At 42.0% G+C, this 21,162-nt stretch overlaps 2 protein-coding genes across 2 annotated transcripts; both read left to right on the forward strand.

The window, feature by feature from the left end:
* Positions 1-12,851, forward strand: cers2a (ceramide synthase 2a). Its single transcript, XM_035620935.2, has 11 exons — positions 1-415; positions 5,556-5,726; positions 5,861-5,978; positions 6,142-6,260; positions 7,676-7,733; positions 8,116-8,166; positions 8,337-8,429; positions 9,211-9,339; positions 9,526-9,632; positions 10,551-10,704; positions 10,976-12,851. Exons 2-11 carry the CDS (start codon positions 5,557-5,559, stop codon positions 11,120-11,122), a joined length of 1,146 nt encoding a protein of 381 aa, XP_035476828.1. The 5' UTR covers positions 1-415; position 5,556; the 3' UTR covers positions 11,123-12,851.
* A 4,428-nt stretch (positions 12,852-17,279) lies between these two features.
* On the forward strand, positions 17,280-21,093 carry LOC118292199 (histone-lysine N-methyltransferase SETDB1-B). Its single transcript, XM_035620937.2, has 7 exons — positions 17,280-17,679; positions 18,373-18,729; positions 18,930-19,088; positions 19,367-19,568; positions 19,646-19,719; positions 19,843-20,033; positions 20,120-21,093. The coding sequence occupies exons 2-7, from the start codon at positions 18,378-18,380 to the stop codon at positions 20,237-20,239; spliced, it is 1,098 nt and encodes a 365-aa protein (XP_035476830.2). The 5' UTR covers positions 17,280-17,679; positions 18,373-18,377; the 3' UTR covers positions 20,240-21,093.
* The last annotated feature ends 69 nt before the right edge of the window (positions 21,094-21,162 follow it).

A 21,162-nucleotide genomic window follows, 5' to 3' on the forward strand; every position in this document is an offset into this window, starting at 1 on the left:
TCCGACTACTTGAAGTACCCGGCTGAACAGCAACAAGCCGAGGCCCATTCACGCGGAAAAGTGATAAACTGAACAGCAACTGTCCCCCGGTTGACACCCGCCTGACGTCGCGAGCCACAGACGAGGAGGAGGAGGGGGGGGGGGGGAAAGAAAGTGCGACACAGTTGTTGTGTGGTTTCTTCTTCTTCGTCTTCTTCTTCTCCTGAGAATGTGGCGAACCTGAGGTCGAGAGGAGGAGGAGAAGAAGAAGAAGACGACGTCGGAGTGTGGCCCACACGGCTCGATCAACAAGTTGGAATGTGTTTGACAGCGAGGACTACCTGAAATCCCCTCAGCTACGACCGGAACAGAGGGAGAGCCGCAGCCGAACCGCTTCCCGCAGCACGTTGCCCGCCCCGCCTCGACGCGAGCACAGGTAAGTTCACCGCACCGTTACTTGGGTTTCTTCTTCTTCTTCTTCTTCTCTCTTTATTTGACGGGACGACGCGGTTAGCGCCCGTTAGCATCGCAATAGCCTCGGCGAGGGGGGGGGGGTTGTGTGAAGTTTGAACCGAGGGCCAGCAGACTTCGCCGACCCCCCCCCCCCTCCTCTCTCTCTCCCTCCCCCGGGGGCGAAGCAGCCGTTAGGAGACGTCACCACCGGGCACACATCAGAGTTATGCGAGCTAACAGGCCTTTGCTTGTCCCCTGGTCATGTCGGGGCTGTTTGTTCTGGGAACACCGCGATAAGAGAAAAAGGACACGATACCACTCAGAGCACAGCGGTCCCCCTCCCGACGAGAAACACGGAAGTTGTTAGCAGCACATCGACGGGCCATTTCGATCTAGATCGCTTATGGTGCCAATTTGCGCTTTAAAAAAAAGAAAAAAAAAGTTTTCTACCGTAAAGTGAAGTTGTCGCAACATTGAGCCCCGGTTCACTTTTTATTTCATTTGTGCATTGGAACGGTTCAGTTAGCTGTGGCTTTCGGCAGAACTTGGTTCGAGAGGCTCCATCTCGCCCGCTGGTCCGCTATGTCCGGGAGACTCCCCGCTTGCGCCATATGTGTGCCACGCCCATCACGGGTTTACGCAAACAGCGTAGACAGCTGTGACTGACACGGTTCCAACGGTGAAATGATGATTGACAGCGGCCCCGTGAAACTGACAGGTCCCGGTCCAGCTTCATCCTAGACGCTCTGAACGTGGTCTAGGATGTTAAGTTCAAGTTCATCTGGTTCACATACCTCGATGGCAACTTAAAGGGCCGCAACTAACGATTACTATCGGCGGTTAGTTTCTCGATTAATCGATTAGTTGTTTGGTCCATAAAATGTCATCAAATTGTGAAAAATGTCGATGGTGTTTCCCAAAACTCCAAGGTGATGTTTTGTTTTGTCCACACCAAATATATTAAGTTCACTGTCATAGAGGAGCAAAGAAACCAGAATATATTCACATTTAAGAAGCTGAAAGCAGAGATTTTTGACTTTTTTCCTCTTCAAAACTACTTACCGACTTATCAATCAATTGTCAAAGTAGTTGGCCATTGATTTAGTAATCGATTACTAATAGATTAGCTCTACAAATTTCCTCCAAGGACTCTACTATCTGCATATCAGCATAAGACGGCCTCCATCATTCAAATTTTTGATTAAGAAAAACACACACACACACACACACACATACACACACCTACATACATACATACATACATACATACATACAGAAGACCCTCTAGAGACATCCCACTGATTTTTACAAACCTTATTTTAAGATAAGATAAACCTTATTGGCCCCAGAGTTGGAGACACCGCTTGTTACAGAAGCAAATAAAAAGTCAAAAGGACGTAGCCAAAAGAATAGACAGTAAAAGCAGATGTCTGTCTTGTTTGTCCAGAGTGTGGCCATTTAAAAAAAAAAGTTAGAAAGACCTGATCCAAGTCGTATTTGCTGTTCCACGTGCTGTTTACACTTCGTACCGGGTGTTTTTTGTCACCAAAGGTTGACTAACGAAATCAGGTTTGCTTTGGCCTGCGGCAGTTGAATCTGCCAAAACCAGAGGTGCTAGATCGGTTCAGAACTTTTGATCTCCTCCTTGTCAGTTAACTCTTAGAGGAAATTCACACGCCTCCGGGAGCAGGTCGTCATTCTCGTCTTCCTTTTCTAAATGTAAACTCTGAGTAAACACAGGGATGCGTGTAACATGTTTACTGAAGGTTGCTGCTTTTAATGTTGCCAGTTTGGGAATGTAAGCTTCAGTTGCTGTCCAATGAGACTGAACTGTAACTAGTAAGATCCCACAATACATGTCATTGCCAATATCAAGAAATCGGCTGATCAGTGTATAAAGATAACATTTAATATTAGATCTCTGTATCGTGTTATGAGGAACTATGGAATGTTTATGGTTTGACATTGGCAATGGAAATAATAATGGTAAAATGTAGTCTTGTTTAACTAAAACCAAAACTATTATCTCGCCAGATATCAATTAAGCTTTTTTTCAGACGTGTACCAGTGCACGTGGCCTGAATGTTGCCATGAATGCCCGGTCAAACACCTTCAGGCTGTTGACACATTGGTCACATCCCCAGTGTACAGTAGGTGAGGAGAGACGCTTGCACTGGTTCTTGTGCCTCTCGCCCAGCAACCAGAGCGAAGCCGCGGCTGCAGCCGTCACACCAGAGGCCGAGACTGCAGGGCTTTGGTGGGACACTGAGTGGGAGGGCTGCTGCAACCACCTCATTAAGACATGTTGTGGAACTCCAACGGCCTCATAACAGACACATGATGCAAGATTAACAATGAGATGTCATTTTCAAGTCCATCACTTTATCGGCACAGTTTTTTCGGTTTTAGTTTTTAACATGAAAAAACTAAACCCGATTTTTTCACTCTTCAACCCAAAAAGGAAAACAATAAAAAGGGACTGGCAAAAACAAACAAAAAAATGGGTTGATTTTAATAGTTTTTTTTTAAATTATGGCACAATATTTTCCCCCCGGTTTTGAAACAAATAACAGATTGCCGATTTTTTTTTTTTTATCTTTAATTTGCAAATGCATTAGGGATTATTTGATGATACCCAGACCAGGGAGCAGGGTGCACACCTGAGAGTTTTCAGTTCCCCCTGCTTGCTAGACAGAAAAACTTTTCGTGTTCACCTAAAGCCCATAATGCACTCCAGGACTGAATACAAACCTCCCCCATTAAAACACTTTGTACACCATCCACAGAGAGACCATTCTCTCCGTTTGAAGCATTTAAAAGACTTAACATGATCAACGTGCTTAATGCTCAGCCGGTCGGACCGCAGATCAGAGGAGAACGTAGGCGTGTTAACGTCAGTGATAGTTGTACGTAGTGAAAATACGATAGATTTCTGACGTGAGAGGTGACAAAAAGGGGGGAAAGCAGGTTTTTGAAATCCACACTGATTAACTAACAGAGAGGACAGTTGATATTCATTCCTGTTTTTTCACTGCTTCCTGTAGAAGTTAAACTCCTGCTAACAAAAGGCAGCCTGCGTGAGTTACTGTGCATTTCTAATGGTTTAAAGTCCACACACACACACACACACACACACACACACACACACACACACACACACACACACACACACACACACAGTCCTTATTACAGGATCTGACAAGCCAAATTTCCCTCGCTGCTCATTGACACAAAGCAGGTGTCAATGGTTGCAGGAACAAAGGTTCGGCTGCGTAATACGATGGTCAGAGCACGTCCACAGGTAAAGAAGTGTCCCGCTGAGGAGTTGCCACTAATTACAGCAGCGCTGATGTCAACCCAGTTGTTCTGATCTGCTGATCCTGCTGCCGTGAGCACCCTCTAATAACAGAGCAGTGAGCCTGTGTCCGATTCTTCTCCTTTTCACTAGTGTTCAGCTGGATTCACGAACATTAAAAACCACAAACCAAGCCAGAAATGTTGTTGTTGTCATAGACTCCACTCAAGGACAATTAAAAATCAGGAATATCTGTGCAAAATAGTAGTTTATCCAATAGTCGTTGACATATTTCAGTAAAAAAAAAAAAAAAATCTGGAAGCCAATGGAGAAGTTTCTGAAGCCTGTGTTCTCTGGATTGCAAAGGGTGACTCCACTGGTTGTAAAAATCAGTCAGTTTTTGTAGTCTACGAGAAAATGATTTATAACATAGGTAAATATTTCCCTGAGGAATTTATGGTCTCAATCTCTAGTTTCAAGTGTTTTTCAATAAAGCCCCGCTGGTGGTGCCGGCCAAAATACTAAACTCTAGGCTTCAAAAACGGCAGGTCTCAAGCCAATCGGTGACGTCGCAGTGGGTTGTCAAACATGGTAGGATTCATCCCCTGGGCACCAAGTCTTGTGCCAACACGTTGAGATATTTCACATGATGAGTGGAGAACTCTGAGCTGTTGGTGGCACTGGAGGAAAAGTCAGAGGGTCGCCAAAGTCATTGCTGCATCTTTTCAATGTATTCATCGTGGCAATCCATCTAATAGCTGTCAAGATAATTACCGCAGAGACTTGATGCAAAAATTCATAGAAAGAGTAGCTGAGATGTATCAGTCTGGAGTTTGGCTCGGTTGACGTCTCCACCCCTAGACGCAGCGAGCATGACTAAAAGTATATCAAGAGTTGATGGACTGTCTCAGCAAGACAAAAATCAATGTCTTATTTATTTCTTCTATTAGGGTAGGCCCCTGTCTGGTGTCTTCATACTGTGAATCACATCTCTCAAGTTTTTTTTAAAGATTACATTATGGACTTATTATTGAACTACATAGTAATAAATACTATTTTGCATTCATTCTGTTTCTTTTGTTTACTTTCTATGATCTTTTTTATTTTCTCTTGTCTTGATCTGTACAGGTTTGTCAGAGTGGCTGTGTTGAGTCCTGTTTGTTAGAGGTGGCTGTTGAAATGACTAACACTTAGTTAACAGGAGGGAATTTCACAAGTCTTCTTGCTCAAGAGATTATCAGCGCACGGTGTGTGTTCACTTCGAAGTTTCCTTTGTCTGGTTCAAACATAGGGTGTTGTGAATTCATGAGAAAGTAATAGATTGTGTAAACACATTATTACAATGTGTTATTATGTCAAGATAAGAGCGCCTTTCTTCGATGTGTGTGGAGATGTCTGATGTGGCAGCTGTCAGAAACGTGACATTTTTTAAATCCATTTGGCAGTAAATGTGTAATCCAGCTGCAGACGATAGTTAATGTTTTCCCAGAAATGGTAATTGCTGGCAAACTGAAGTCTGGTGTAGCGCCGGCCCGAGCTGAATTGTCATGTATCTGCAGCGTTGCAAAAATCCTCCCTTCATCTAGAACAGGAAGTGTCCTGATGCCTGATGCCCAGCGAGATTAATCACTTCCAATCAATACTGACTCCTCTCTGCCCGCTCTGTTTCCTCTCCTTCCTCTCAGGATATTGTCACGGATGAGTGAGTTTCTAAATTTATCTAATGGAAAATGACTTCAGATCACAGAGAAGACAAAACTGTCTTTTTCATACCTGTCGTAATTTCCTTCCCACAAGGAAAAGATTAAAAATCTCTTTCATTTTTCAGGATGTCTCGGCTGAGCGAGCTGATATGGGCCGACTGGATTTGGTTCCCTGAAGGCCACGGCTGGGCTGACCTGAAGGACCACGATGACAAAGTCTTCCCTAAAATGCAGGACCTCTGGGCCACCGTCCCCATCGCTGTCTGCTTCCTGATCCTCAGGCAGATATTCGAGAAGTGAGCCAACTGCTGTTGATTTACCTCTCTTACCTGTGTGTTTTTGCATGATTCATCCTGACAAATGTGCGATGATGTGTTGAAGCAGCGTTTTTGTCGTCATGTGTGTGTGTGTGTGTTTTTACTCTCTCCAGGACTGTAGCGGTTCCGCTGGCCTCTCTGCTGGGAGTCAGTGACAAACAGCGGGTTTGTGCTCCTTCAAATCCCCCCCTGGAATCCTATTTCTGCAGCACATCAAAGCATCCCACACAGGTACTCACCCTGCCTCCTTCAGGGAACCAGCACTGTGTCATTTGGCAAAGAAAAACAACTTTGAGATGTTTGTGTTTACGAATGGCAGCATGAAAAAGAATATTACATATCCAGTCAACGAGCATCACTGTCTCTCCTCTCTGTGTCCCGTTTTTGTTGCTAGAGCTCCATAGAGAGTTTAAGTAAACAGACGGGCTGTTCAGTGCGACAGGTTCAGAGGTGGTTCAGGCAGCGGAGGAACCAGGACCGGCCCTGCAAGCTCACAAAGTTTCGGGAAGCAAGGTAACTAAACTTCTTCAGCAGAATGTCGAATTCACCCCATTCATCCATTTTCTGTCCATCACACACAGAGCTGTCTTTTTGTTTTGTGAAGTGGACGTAAAGGATTGCAGTGTGTAGGAAACGGTGTTTTGTGGGCGGGTGTTTTTACTATATCCAAATTCAGCAGTAGGCAGGACACGTGCAAGGTCTTGCGAGGAAGACTTCAGGGGATTGAGATGGTATATAGCATAGGAACACGGATATAAAGAAAAAAATACATATTTTATTAACTATGTTGTAGTTCTTTGTGTATTTTTTTGGTGTGTGAATTACTTCATAAGTTTGCCTCATTGTGTCTGTATCAAGCTGAACATGTTAAGAAGCAGTGGTTTAAAGAGGAATGGTCTGCTCCAGGAATCACGTTTAACAAACTCTGACCCTAACCCTGAGTTAAAAACTGATAAACTGATCAGTTTGTTCAATCAACTAGCAGATTTGAAATGTATTAATGGATAATAATGGACGTGCTGTAACCACTACTAGCTGTAATCTGAGGTGGGCAAAGTAAATGCTGCAGGCAATCAAACCGATGAGGCATAAGTTTATTTTTGAAACCTACGATTATAACCTTTGGTCCGACCCAAGTTGTAAAGATAGGACGTGTTTATCAAACTGATATCTAACAGGGATTTTGATCATCTTCTCTCTATGTACAACTACTCTGCAAATTAATGTCTTTAATAATTTTAATATTAACTGAATGAATGAGGGAAAGAAAAGGCATGTCAGACAACTGAATTAGGCTAAGCAGGCAGAAGAAACTCAAGGTTTGCTTAAGAAAACCTGCTAATGAGCAGGTCAGTTAAAGTCTCTGGACAAGGAAACCCATCATTACAAAATAACAAAGTTTCAACCAAACCTGCTTTCTGGAATAAGCCCCAGATCTTACAGAGGGGTAACCCCCTGCTGCAAATGTAAAAAAAATAAATAAATAAAAGGTTTTCATGTATTGCATTTAATGGCCCCTTGTCCGCTAATGGCTTATTTCACCATCAGGTTGTTTTTGGGTTTTTTGGCATTCAACGCTGTCACACCCACAAAAAAGGGAGCAAGCGTTTCTCAAACCCGGCAGTGATGGGACGATTCATTGAATGAATGTAGCCCAGCTGTTTCCCATTAGCTGTCAGAGACCAGTTTTTTTGACCAGTATGATTCAGGGTTCAATTTCCAGTGATATGCATTAGTGATTGGAAATATGACTAAACATGAGATAGGTCGACTTATTAAACGTTTGGAAGGTTTTCTCAGTTTCTTCAACCTTGATTTTTACTTTGTGCCTTTGTGTGGTTTGAAGTTCAGTCTGGTGTTATTTGTGCTGTGAGATATTATACAGCATGATGAAATTTCTAATGAGATGACTGTTCATTCTCTTACAGTTGGAGATTCACCTTTTACCTTGGTGCTTTCTTTGCTGGCCTGGCCGTCCTTATCGATGTGAGTACAGGGCGCGAGAATCTGGCTGACATTCAGGGTGGTTGCAAAAACAAAATAACCAGTACAATCATGTGTCATTTGGTGACGTATAACCATGAAATATTATTTATATAATAATTATATAATGATCCAGTAGCCACACTGTCGCGTTGACTTAAAGAACAATCAAAGTTAATGATTAAATTTCCTTTTTATCTCTTCAGCACAATAAAAGTTAATCTGCTCGCTCCACGTTACACTAAACAAAAGTGCAGAAATGCAGGAAATTGGACTTTGACATGGTGAAACCTTGCTACGCACAAATATTGTTTGTTTGGTGTTTGTAAATGATGCGTGTGGTGTTGTATATTATCATTAATAATGAATATCTACCTCCCCTCAGAAACCATGGTTCTATGATATGAAGCAGATGTGGGAAGACTTCCCGAAAATGGTACGCCAAGTGCTACGGCCTGGACAGTCTTTATGCGAAGAACACAAAATGTGCATTCACTTGCTTCTCTTCCCTTTTTCCATTATCCAATTTACTGAGCTAACTAATGGGTTCAATTATTGCCAGCGTGCCCGTCCAACAGATCTTTCTTTTCCTTTTTTTCCCCCCAGCCGCTGTTGCCTTCTCAATACTGGTACTACATGATGGAACTAGGCTTCTATCTCTCGCTGCTTTTTAGCGTAGCCTCGGATGTCAAACGTAAGGTAAGTGATTCCTCAGAAACTTTGTTAGCTCTCTGTACTGTAAAACCCCCTCAGCAGCCCTCCATCGAGGAGCCATCGCTCACTTGAGTGAGTGCATGGAATGATGCGGATCAATGTCGGTAGTGTATTTTGAGGTTTGGATATCGATTTCCCTTCTAAGAAGTCAGAATTCAGAATGTGGAAGGGGTTCATTTCCAATCACCGCTTCCACTTTGTCAATTTTAGTAAACCTCACAGCGAGTGAGCGACTGAGTCTTTGGGTCAGGGATGTTACTACTCGAGTTAATGTGTGACCGGAGCTCTGTGGGGTGCCGCGCTGTGGAGAGACGGACTGACCATTTCATTCACAGCACTGAATGTTGTTAGGAAAGTTGGCAGACCTTCAAACCTGTCAGCAAATTGCAAGGCCTCGGTCCTGGTGCTTCTGTTTGTAACTGTTCATAAGAGCTTTGTAATGGCAAGGAACTAATCTTTTAAAACCAAAACAACAGGAGGTTTCCGTAGTGTTGAAATCTGCCTCCAGTTTAATGTTTTGTATTGTAACTTTTTTTTTGTTTAGTTGATATTTTTACCCGTGTCAAGATTTAGTTCATTTTTCCAGCTGTGAAGTCGTATAATCTGCGATGTGCTGTGGAGAGTTAATAATTTGTAGAAAAACAAAACGGCATCAGTCTGACAGACACTGTCGATCAGTGACCGATCTTTACAACTTAATCAATAAGTGACAAAACACAGTTGGATTCTGGTTTCACACCATCTCTCTCTTTTTCTCTCTCTGCAGGATTTCAAAGAGCAGATAGTTCACCATGTGGCTACCATCGTCCTTATCAGTTTCTCCTGGCTGGTCAACTACATCCGGGCAGGGACTTTGATCATGTTGGTGCACGATGCCTCAGACTATCTGATGGAGGTACGACAAAGTGCTGGCATGGCAGGAAAAACATGATTACCAAATAATGATAGTTGTTTCATAAACCTCATTACTTTTTCCATGTTTTCCGTGTCACGGTAACAGTATTGAGATCGGAGCACTTGTCACTGTCTGCCCTCTAGAGGGGAACACATGAAAAGGTTTCACTGATCTCTCTCGTTTCAGTCAGCCAAAATGTTCAACTACGCAGGTTGGAGGAAGACCTGCAACTTAATCTTCACCGTGTTCGCAGCTGTTTTCATCATCACCCGCCTCGTCATCCTCCCCTTTTGGTAAAAACACTGTTACATCAGAATTACTGTTACTGTAATGACTCACAGATATTACTGATATGCACACAATTCTGATTTTTTTTACTTAAACCTTAAAGGATAAAGTTGGCAATATAATAATTTTTTATTTAAAATAGTTTTTCCTGTGTGCTCGATTGTTCAATTGCTTCACTGGGTAACGTGAACGTGTGATGAATATTTTGTTCATTTTTATTGTAAGCCCCTCCTCACTATCAAATTTGGATTAATCCACAGCTCGAAAACCAAAAAAGGAACTACTTATTAATATTTTGGTATCGTTTGCGAAGATTGTCAGTGCCGAGCAGTTTTGAGAAGTTTCTTGGCCTTTAAATAGAAACCAAATCTGGTCTTCTTATGGTTATTGACAAATTTAACCTGTAACATTGCTGTTCCTGCTTCCATGGCTATGAGTTGATGTCATGCTACTACTCGCACAACAATCCTCCCACTCTAGAGAGCATCCAAAATGGAAATTAATACAAATGCGGGAGTGGGGGTGTTCAGACTATACAGTCCCTGCTTCTCTGTCAGCTCCTCCCCCTTTTTAAACTAAATAGAATCTTGTTCCATTTCTTCAAATAGACAATTTCATTCATCAAGAACTCCATCTGAGTTGGGAGGCAATAATGAGACGCCATGATGTATATCAGAACTGTTGATCTTCAATGCAATTATGCATTATTATCATGTCCTCTTGAGTATATTTCCCTCCGGGTCGATTGAAAGACACACTGATTCCCGTTTCTTTGCTTTTTCTTTTTTTTTCAATAAATGGGCTTCAAAACTTTTGCAACATTCTAGTAGAGACACAACAACAGACGCGTTGTCTCTTGAATGTGACTGTATGTAGGTGGCTCTGAGTGGACTCTCTGTTCTGCCTTTTTTTCCATTGTCCAGGATCATGTATACGACATGGGTGTACCCCCTGACCCTCTACCCCGCCTTCTTCGGCTTCTACTTCTTCAACGGGCTGCTGGTTGTGCTGCTGATTCTGCATATCTTCTGGGCTGCGCTCATCATGCGGATGGTCATCAAATTCCTCCCAGGAAACGTACGAACCACCACTCTGTCGTTTTGTCTTTGTCTTCCCCCTAGCGTGAAACACAGGTCGCTTCAAACCAGTAGCTGTACAAATTTGTGCTGTTGTATTTGTGCCTCATTCCTGAGTGAGCAATTTGAGATTAGGAGCACAGGAATATAATATATATTATATTAACATATAATTTATGTGCTTGCAAACCATATTTTGCTGTGCACCAAATCTCAAAATTTGCTAGTTCAGGATTAGGAGTACAATATTAATATTATTTATTTCCTGACAGGACATTGTCGAGGACGAGCGGAGCGATAAGGAGGAGACCGAGTCAGAGGAGGAAGACAATGGCCGCGAGTGGAGGGAAAAATCCAAAAATGGCCACATGCAGAACGGTCACACGCCCCTCAACAACAACCACAGAAAGAGGTACTGATTGGACAGTGAAAGGGTGGAGAGAGAAGAGACAACAGGGCCTTCACCTGGAAGCCAAAGAACGGCATGTTGAATGGGTCAGCAGGCAGCACACACACACACACACACACACACACACATACACACACACACACACACACACACACACACACGCACACACGCAAACGCACACACACAAATACACATACATACACTCACATATCTATACGCTCTTTTTCTGAAACCCTGGTAGTCTAATGTGGATGATTTCACGTCTCTGTGGATTACTCTAAAGTAAATGGAGAGAGGACGACTGCACTGGAGAACCACAATGATCTGCTGCGCGTCCGAGCAGCCGAGTGGTTTTCTCACGATTCAGGCCTTCTCCTCTTTTCCCACTTGAGTGTAATTTGCTATTTGCTGTTGACCAAGTTGCAGAGACTGCCTGCTTGTAGCCTTTTGTTTTGTTACTGGAAGTGTTTTAGGAGATGCCGTGGTCAGGTCGGGGCGTTTCCCATCCTGCACACAGTCAGTTAACACTCTTCTAAGTATCACTGCTCTTAAACGTGACTGATTTTCTTTTTTTTTGCTCCAAATAACCACACTGAAGTCACTGACATTGCGAGGAGCGCTAAGGTGAAGGTGCCTTTCTATGGACCATAAGTTGACAAGTCTATTTACACGAACGTCCAGAGTTTTCAGAGTTTATAAATTATATCTGTTGAAGTTAATCTTTGCACATGGCATTTTGTCACTTCAGTTGTTGCCCGATGGTTTTGAGTCAGTGTTGCGAAAGCATTTGTTCCAGTGATATTTCAAGCAAAAATAATTGGTGATAAAAAATAATTATTTTAACAGTACGAGGAAGTGCTCCATCTGCCAGGTGTGTTGAAATGTGCCTGGTGTTTGTCTTAAGATGCTTCGCCTTGTCGGCAGCAGAACGCACAGAGATGATTTTAAATGTTTTGTTTGTGTTTACGCTCAATTGTCTTTTAGTTGTTTGATTTTTACTTTGCTTTGTGTTTTATTTGCGTTCGGCCCATTTAACTCTGGGAGCAATTTGTTTAAGTGTAACCCAAACCAATCGGTAACTGTTCATGAATTCTTTATGGGCTGGAAGAGCCAATAGCATTTTCATTCAGTGTTGTTCTTGCCATCCATCCAAAGATGCACTTTATGGTTCCTTCCATCGATAAGCGTCGACTAAATATCTAGTAAACGGGCTTGGTAAAGGTGTTTGATTCAAATTCAGACTTGGACTCAATTTTTAGTTTAGAGCAGTTTGGAGTATGATTTCAATTTTGTTTAATATTTATTGTCATTACTTACCCGTGTTCTTCCTCCCTTTTCTGTGTTTTGAATCATTTTTATTTAAAATTCAACAAACGTTTAACGAAATTTAAAAATGAAACACCAAAGTATGGTTTACTATATTTTGTGACCATGTCATTTTCAAGTGCCTTCATCATTTCAAGTATGAGTTGTAAAAAAAACAAAACAACAACAACACATTATTTTTGTACCTTTTTGTCTTTATTTCTGCCATCTTTGTGCCCCAACACATTCAACACTCAGTGCACCGTAACGTTCTGGGCCTCTAACTTTTCTGTACGCCTCGGCTCACGACAACCAATTGCCCGCAGCACCCTCTAAAGTGCTTTGCTACTACAGAACAAGTTTTTAAATCTGCGTTATGTTTTACTGACATGTAAAATCATGATGTCGATGATAAAGATAACTGTGGATAACTACTTCTTTGCATGTTTGTCTGACTCTTCTTTTAATCTGAAGTAACAGTTTGACTTTAAATATCAATGAAAAGTGATCAAACCAAAACTACTGCCAAATAAAAGCAAATGACTGAGTAGAAAGAAATTCCCCTGGGGGAAAAAAAGCTTTTTGAATTTTAACTAACTTGAAGTATTAGTTTGAGTTAAGTTAAAATTAAATGAATGAATTAAATTAAGCAGAAGTGACCTTTTTTTAAAGAAAAACTAATCTGAATGTGCTCGTTTTTTTCTATTAAAAGATAAAAGAAAATGTACCTTTTATAAAACATAAGAGAACAGTTAAAAATGTCCATCACAGTCCTCCTGTTGTTGTTTTGACAAAACCCCAAGATTTTAAATGATAAGAACATGAAACAGAATTGCTGCATGATTTTAAAAGCTGGAGCAAGAATGTTTTGTATTTTTAAGCTTGAAAAATTACTTAAATAATGAATTGACCATGACAAATGTTAATTCACTATTTTGGTAAATAGATCTCTACAGCACAATAATTTCAAACAAGAATGAGTGAATTCTTAATATCATGTAGCTGTAATACAACCCTTCTGGATTACTTCAGTGGGGATGTGTTTAGATGGTGCACCAATCAGTCCTCGGCTCCAAAACTATACAATTAGAAATTCACAAAAGATTCTTGCGTTCACGTTCCATCTTTTGGCCATGTCTCATTGCCTCAATTACCAATGAAAAACAATTTTAGAGGCTGCAGTATCTTTTTTGTTACATGAGAATATGTCATTCATAGTATATAGCTTTCTGATTCAGAGTGTAAAGTCATGTATCTGATGAAAGCAGCCATGATTCAGATGCTGAGAAATGTGCCTCTACGTGTTGCTAACCTTATAAAACACTTGTCCTGCCCAGGGAGACGATCTGTTGCTGTGTAAATTGAGTAAATACCGTTCGGCGTGAGCACCATCCATCAGTCACTGCTTCCACTTTTGTAGATTGGACCTGAACGCACCATTGGAGCAGATCAGATGGCACAGTCAGTGTAGTGGCGACACGCTGAGCAGCACCTGGTTGGCACACTCGAGGGTTGATGTTGCCAAAAATGTCTCGAATGACTTATTTTTTTATTTTTCTTTATTTGAGTTTCAGGTGGTAAAAAAAAAATATATGTCTTCATGCAGCCTGAAAGCTGAAGCTGGTCCCTTTCTCTGCCTCTTTCCTCTGCCACTCTCCCCTACAGTATTTTTGACTGCGGCCTAAAAGGCCTCCTTGGTTACCAGCATATTGAGTGGGATCACTTTACCTCGGTGCCCCTGCACTTCAGCCTCGTCACTGTTCCTGTCACTGGCAGCTCCACTGAAACAATCTCCATTTTAAAGTGGCAGGGTCAATTTCCACCCTGCTCTCGCATCCCTGCCTCCACAATTCGATTGCTAATGCATCTCCTGTTTCTCCTGCTGCGACGTCTGGGCTTTCCTCTCCACGCCCCCGCCTCCTCTCCTTTAAATCTTTGCCTTTCCTTTCTCAGGGGAAGTTTCTTCTTCGTATCTCTTGTTGCCTATTTTCAGCCTCGTGTAATGAATGAGTTTCCTCTGTCACCTGTAAGGTGCCTGAGTTGCGGTGGTGAGAAGTCTAATTGGTGACAGCGGTGATGGTCGTCCTGACAGGTTAACAAAAGGTGTGGGGTGTTTGATTCGCTTGTGAACTTTGAAGACCGTTATTCAATTCCTGCTTAAGTATTAATAAGGGTTTTACGCGCCACAGGGAGGTTGCAAGGTGCAAGTGCATGCTTCTGTGTTTTCATGTGTGCACAAGGGGTGTGTGTGTGTAGGACCGTATTTGTGGGCTGCTCATTTCTCCTGGGAAGATAATGACGAGAGGGGAACAGTTAAGACTTTGGTAACAGAGGCGTGTCTTACGTAACTGTAGTAATAAGGAACCTCAGAGGGAAGCCAGGCGGAGAGTTTTGATAAGTTGGTGCAGGCGAGACTCTGCAGCAGCAGCAAACACCTGCGTCCCTGCTGACGATACAGGAAGGATGGTGAGTTTGCAACTATACCTTTGAAAATGGACTGATACTAATTTACTGTATGTTGCTGGGACGCTTCTCATTTTGCTGTTGATTCCCATTAAGTTTGATTTGGTGAGAGTTTGGGTATAAAATCTGAAAGAGATTGTGCTGTTTTTCCAACAAAACAAAAATAACCCAGGCAAGGAAATTATGACACAAAACTAAATATCCAATAGCAATATTTTTGGACAGTGTTAAGTTGACCACTATATAAATAGTAGAGCTGGAAAGGTTAGTTGATTGACTCAGTTATTCTGCATTTGTTTTCCTAAAGTTATTTCTAGAGCAACAGTGCATCAGATGTGTTTGATTTGTGAGTGGTTTCCCAGTTTCCACCCCAAAAGTCTCAAATACATGATATAAATCAAACAGTCTGAGATCCAAAGTATCCAACATTTCACAAAAAGCAGAGATGAAGAAATAGAGCAAAAGATTACACAAATAAGTGCATTAGAACTTCCATTCAGTTTTTTTTCTACCTTTGTATCGTATAATGACCCCCCAGGATTGATCATGGGACCCTTTGGAGGGGCCCAAGCCAGAGGTTGGGAACCACTAAAGTAAACTCCAAATCCAACACTTATTCCACCAATGATGATGATCACAAGATGATGCTTTGAAAATAAGAGAGTTGTGTGGTGTCTTTGCCCTCAGAAGCCTAATCTGGCCTTCTACATCTTTGTGTCTCTTTCTGATATTCTGATATTCATCACCATCCTCTCAGGAGCCCTCGTGCACACACTCGTACTGTCCCTGAACTGGTGCTGCTGGACTGACAGAGGAGGAAGCCTCTGTGAGAAGGATTAGCAGTCGTCATGGACCGGGCTGCTCACCCTGCGACTCAGTTTGAGGTGGACGTGGACCTGGGCTTCGCCCTCTTCTTCCTCTTCCTCCTGTGCTTCTTCCTGCTGGTGACGGTGGTGCGATGTGCCCAGACGGTGATGGACCCTTACGGCTCCATCTCCACCTCCACCTATCAGGAGGAGCAGATCACTTGACGGGGAGGAGAGTTTCACTCGCACTTTTTTTTGATTGCACTTTTGAACCAAAAGGAAGTGACAAGACATGCATCAGGTTGTATGCAGTGTTTCTAACTTGACCCTGTAGGTTCTTGGCCATTTTTTACTTTTACAGCAGCCTTTTAAATCTTTGTGTATGTTTAAGAAAAAAAAAAATCCAGTCAATGTACAAGCAATATTTTTTTTCAGCACAGCCTCGTCCATCTGAATGCGTCTGCTGCAGTGATATTACATGAGATCTTTTAAATGCTTCTCAAATGCTACTGGGCCTAAGTCATGAAGGAGCTTAACCCAGTGCCCATTGTTCGAAGTGTCCCCAGTATGAAGATTAAGATCTATGCAGCAACTGTGAGTTGCCAGGTTTGAGTGTTTTCTTCAAACTGTTGGTTAAAGCTTGACACATTGCGACACAAGGTTTTATGTGCAAATTTTCTTGTTACATTTTCTTGAAAATCCATCTCGTAAATACTTCTGTTTATTAATAAAAATTAAATATATTTTTAAAGCCAAAGTTTAAAGACAAGTTAGTTCAACCAAACACGTGTAAACTTTCTGCAGAGTTAGCCTCCTTATTTGTGTGCACTCATCTTTGCACATGAATGAGAAAAGAGAGATGAGAGAAAGTGCTCATGTATTATTCTGGACATCTGATCCCTACCAGAGATAAATCCAAACCAATGCTCTTGATTTTCTCCTGATAAAGATCCAAGCCTAACCGTTGTTATTGAGTATTATTTCATCTTAACAGCAATCCTATAGCCTATTTATTAGTTCCCATATAATACAACTGGAGCCCACTAAGGCTACAGTAAGTACAGTAATTAAAATTAGTAATTTATGAGTGGGTGGGGCTTTAATGTATCTGTTTCCAGGGGCTCGTTGTCTCATAAATGTTTTAATAATGTATCATGAACCATCTTCCTAAACACTATCTGTGAAAATATCCAGCAAAGATTTGGTGGATGACAAACCGTACAGATCTGGTTGTGACTGCAGTGCTCAGATAAAGCTCTCAACGACATTCAATTTCAATTCTTAGTTCAAAACATTGCTTATGGAATGAAACAATCAGCAAATTGCGTGGCTTCAGTTGCTGAAATGAACTGTTGTGGCCTGTAAGTTTGTGTCCAAACCAACAGAGTGTGCAGTCCCGAGCCACACCGGTTGGTGGCGGTAATGCAGCAAGAAGACAACAACAGAAGTGTAAAATGGAGCAAACGGGTGTGATGAAGTGTTATTAATAGGTTTTTATTTTACATGTAGGATTAAGAAATATTGTATGAATTTAATTGAATATAATTTTCCATTAAAACAACCAGGATTGTTTTGCAGTTGTTGTAGACGGTTGGTGGCGATAATGCCCCACATGGTTGCGACTCGACAGTGAAACAAGAAGGAGAAGAAGAAACAAACACGAAGAAGAAGAAGAAGAAGAAGAGCAGCTGTTTCGAAGGAAGCATTTATTGTATCATAACTTTGTTTCACACACGTCTTTAGCAAAACAAAACGGCAGCGCAAGTCACAGTGCGTCATTTTTGACCCGACGTCGTAAGGGTTCGGGTTAGCGGTGACTAACTGTGAGCGTTTTATGAAACCGGTGGATATTTTTGTTATACTTGTAAGCTATGTAATGCTATGCTAGTACCCCGAGAGCGAGCGCAGTGTCCCGCGAAAATCATGTTTTTTCTTATCGTGGTGTGACGACCGTCTTGGGTTTTGAAGCGGATCATCGGGACACCGACTGCAGGTGAGCTGCGAGTTTGGGTCCCAGCCTCGGCTGCGCGTTCAGCCTCGGCGGTAACAACCGTTAGCCCCCCGGAAGTGGTGTAACCTGGAGTCCGCTCGGACCGCATGACACCTGGCGGGAGTCATTCGACGACGATCGGCTCTGCTCGTCCAATAATGCTCATGTTGGCGAGTGAACCGCAACGTCAGCTGTTGAACGAGCGACGTGAGGTTTTTAAATGAAGCTGCAAACAGGCAGCAGAAAGAACATCACACATGCAGATGGATACATGGATACAGACCCCTGTACCGAGGTTACAATTCCTGCTGAGTTGGTTCCACGGCGATTCACCTTGTCAAGATCATCAATATCAACAGATTGTTGCTGTTGAAACTATTGTTACAGTTAACCTAACGTCAGGGTTAAACTGCAGAGATGCAAGAACTGTGTCTGATAAACTGCCATCACTACAGTTACAGTGAAACTACCTTCACTGCAAATGTCATTACAGTTAAACTACAGTTGTTAACGCACTGTTTCAGATAGACTGCCATTACTACAGTTACTGTTGTTACAGTTAAACTAGTGCCATTGTTACAATTTTGGATCGAATAGTGGGTTCAATGACAAGTCATTGCGACTCTAGGACTAAAATAGTCTCTGCTTTTTGTTGGTTTCATGTCACAATTTCACAGAATCTTTTTCTCTTTGTAGGAGATATGTCTGACTCTCCGTGTGAGTCGGTTGTTTCCATGAATGAGAATCTGGGCGGGAGGACAAGTTCGGCAAATGACTCTTTCGGTCAAATAAAAAAGGCAGTGGTGGTCTTGACCCGACTCCCTGACTACAAGGTCAGTGCCCTGCGACCCCCGACGCCGCCGCAGTTCTACAGTGAAGACGAGTCTCTCAGCAGCTCTGACTCGGACATGCAGTGGGAGCCAGAAGAAGACTCGTCTGACTCCGATTTTTCCTTCTCAAACAATAAACGGAAAGTGGCGAAACTTCCGAGGGCTGACACAACGAAGACGCCTGCACCATCAACGAGCAGTAACAACAACGACAACAACAACCGTAAGGTCACAAACAACACCACTGCATAAAAGCCACTACCGCTCACAGATGAAAACAAACAAGATTATTAACTTATTTATTCATATTTTATACAATTTCTGCTAATGCATCCCCTGAAATCCCACATACTGGACCTTTAAAAACATGAAGCTTGTGTGTTTGAATTTACTCATTATGTTTTCCTGTTTTTTTCCCCACAGCGAAAGTGGCGGCATCAACTTCTGGCCATTGGATTAATGACAAGTCAAAGATTCGTCCTAACTTGCCAGAGGAAGAGGTCAAAGTGGGCATGATGGTACTGGCCCGGAGGATGCACATGAGATGGCGGCGGGGGAAAGTAATGGAAATAGTTACGAAGGGTAAGAAGAACTTACACGTAAACCTGTTACAACAAACAGTAAAACAAAATGCATCCTAAAAACCTTTGTCGATGACATTAGTCCTGGATTGATCAGTTTTGTGGGTTTCTTGCAAAAATATATATTTGACACTTATTTCCTTACGGACAGATAGACAGTGTATTTGTAGAGAGAACCGTGCTTTTCACTCGGCTTATTATTCATTTCAAACCACATTGAGGCCAAAATGTACATATTGGTGATTTTACCGACCTTCCGTGACATTCCGTTCTTTGCAGAAGATGGACGAATAAAGTACAAAGTCAGTTTTGAAGAAAAGGGAAAGAGCCTAGTTTCCGGACACCACATCGCCTTTGACACCACACCGACGCTGGAGAAGCTGTACATTGGCGCTCGCGTGGTGGTCCAGTGTCAAGACAACAACCTCTGGTTCCGGCCTGCTATTTTGGCAGAGCTCCCCAGTAGAAAGAACCACTTAAGGTGTGTTTAAGTGTCTGTAAATCCAAATGCTTTTGTAAAGGTTTGATTTGATATTTAAACCCATTTAAATTTTCAAGGTTCTTAGTCTTTATGGATGATCACACGCCGACCTATGTTGGTTTACCTATACTTCACCTGGTGTGCAGACCATGTAAGTGTTTTTTTCTTACACTTGAAGCCAACTTTTTTCCTTTTTTTCGTTGTATTTTGGTCAGACGCCTTTTTATCTTCTGATCTGCTCAAGTGGGAACTTATTTTTTTTGTTTTGTGACAGTGGAAGATGTTGTGGAGACCCTCCCTGATGGCCATCACAAGTGTTTCATGAGGCAGTACCTGAAGGACTGGCCGTACCCACACTTAACCCAGTACAAAGCTGGAGAGTCTGGCATCGTAGAGTTAAACGGAGTCAAGCAGAACTGTGACGTGCAGGTGGTCGACTGCAGCTTGATGCAGGTCCTTTTTCAGGTTGGTATCGCTGGTGATCATAAGGTATCCCCTTATTTTTGTGTGTGAACTGTTTGGATTTAGTGTGGTTTTCATGTCATACTCAGGATTCTCAACACCAGGAGTGGATCCACCGTGGCTCCTTTCGACTGGAACAACATATGGCCAGGTTATTGCAATTGCAAGGTGAGGAACGGAAGCCCGAGGACACAGAGGAAGACAAATGAAGATCTGGAAAATGAACAGACTGCACAGTCAATAATATCCCATCATTATCATCCCCCAAATGATCTGTCATGAGATATTTTGGAACTGAAAAATAAAACTTTCAGCTATGACATTTGTTCCCATCAGATTTTTCTTTTTTTTACAACATTTTTGTATGATACAAATCTGCAGGTGTAGATTTATGTGCATACTCCCCCCCCCCCCCCCCTTTTTTGTAATTGTATGTGGTTGGGGGTCGTCTGTGTCCATACAAGTTTTAAGGATATTGATGGTGATCATCGTTCATATCCATACAGTGTTTATGAATAAATGATTTACTACAGCACACAATTGTTTGCAAGATCATAAAGTTCTCCACAGATCTAGCCTCCTAAATTGTAACTTTGAAATGTACAAAATTTGCTTACAGGGGACCCTGACCCCACACCCTTCTTGAGGGTCTGATGTCTCCACCCACCATAGTCTCTTAATAGTCTGACAGATATGGACGACATGGTGAACAAAGTGCCAAAGTGAATTGAGCCTGTGAATGTTTTTCTCAAAATATTTTCCCCATGTTGGCAGGTCTGAAGTTGTAGTTATTTTATTCCAATATGTCCTGTTTGTCTATGATCTTGTAGGTTGTGACGAATTCGGAACAAATTGTCCAACGAGTGGCTGATTCTATATTCATATGTAGAAAATGTCTTTAATTCTTTGTTGTTTTCCATCGTACACTATCCAATTGGATTACCACTTATTTCTTGTTTAATTTTGTAAATGTTAAAAAAAAGTTTTACATTTTTTATTGGCTTAACTGTCCTCAGCTCCATTTGCAGAGATATATATAAAAAAACAGATTTTTTTAAACTTATTCAAATGTGTGTTGTTTTTGCTTTGTCCTCCAACACTTTTTCTTTCCTCCAATTACCAGTGGCCTATA

The sequence above is a fragment of the Scophthalmus maximus genome, chromosome 22 (assembly GCF_022379125.1).
Source record: "Scophthalmus maximus strain ysfricsl-2021 chromosome 22, ASM2237912v1, whole genome shotgun sequence".
Lineage (NCBI taxonomy): Eukaryota > Metazoa > Chordata > Actinopteri > Pleuronectiformes > Scophthalmidae > Scophthalmus > Scophthalmus maximus.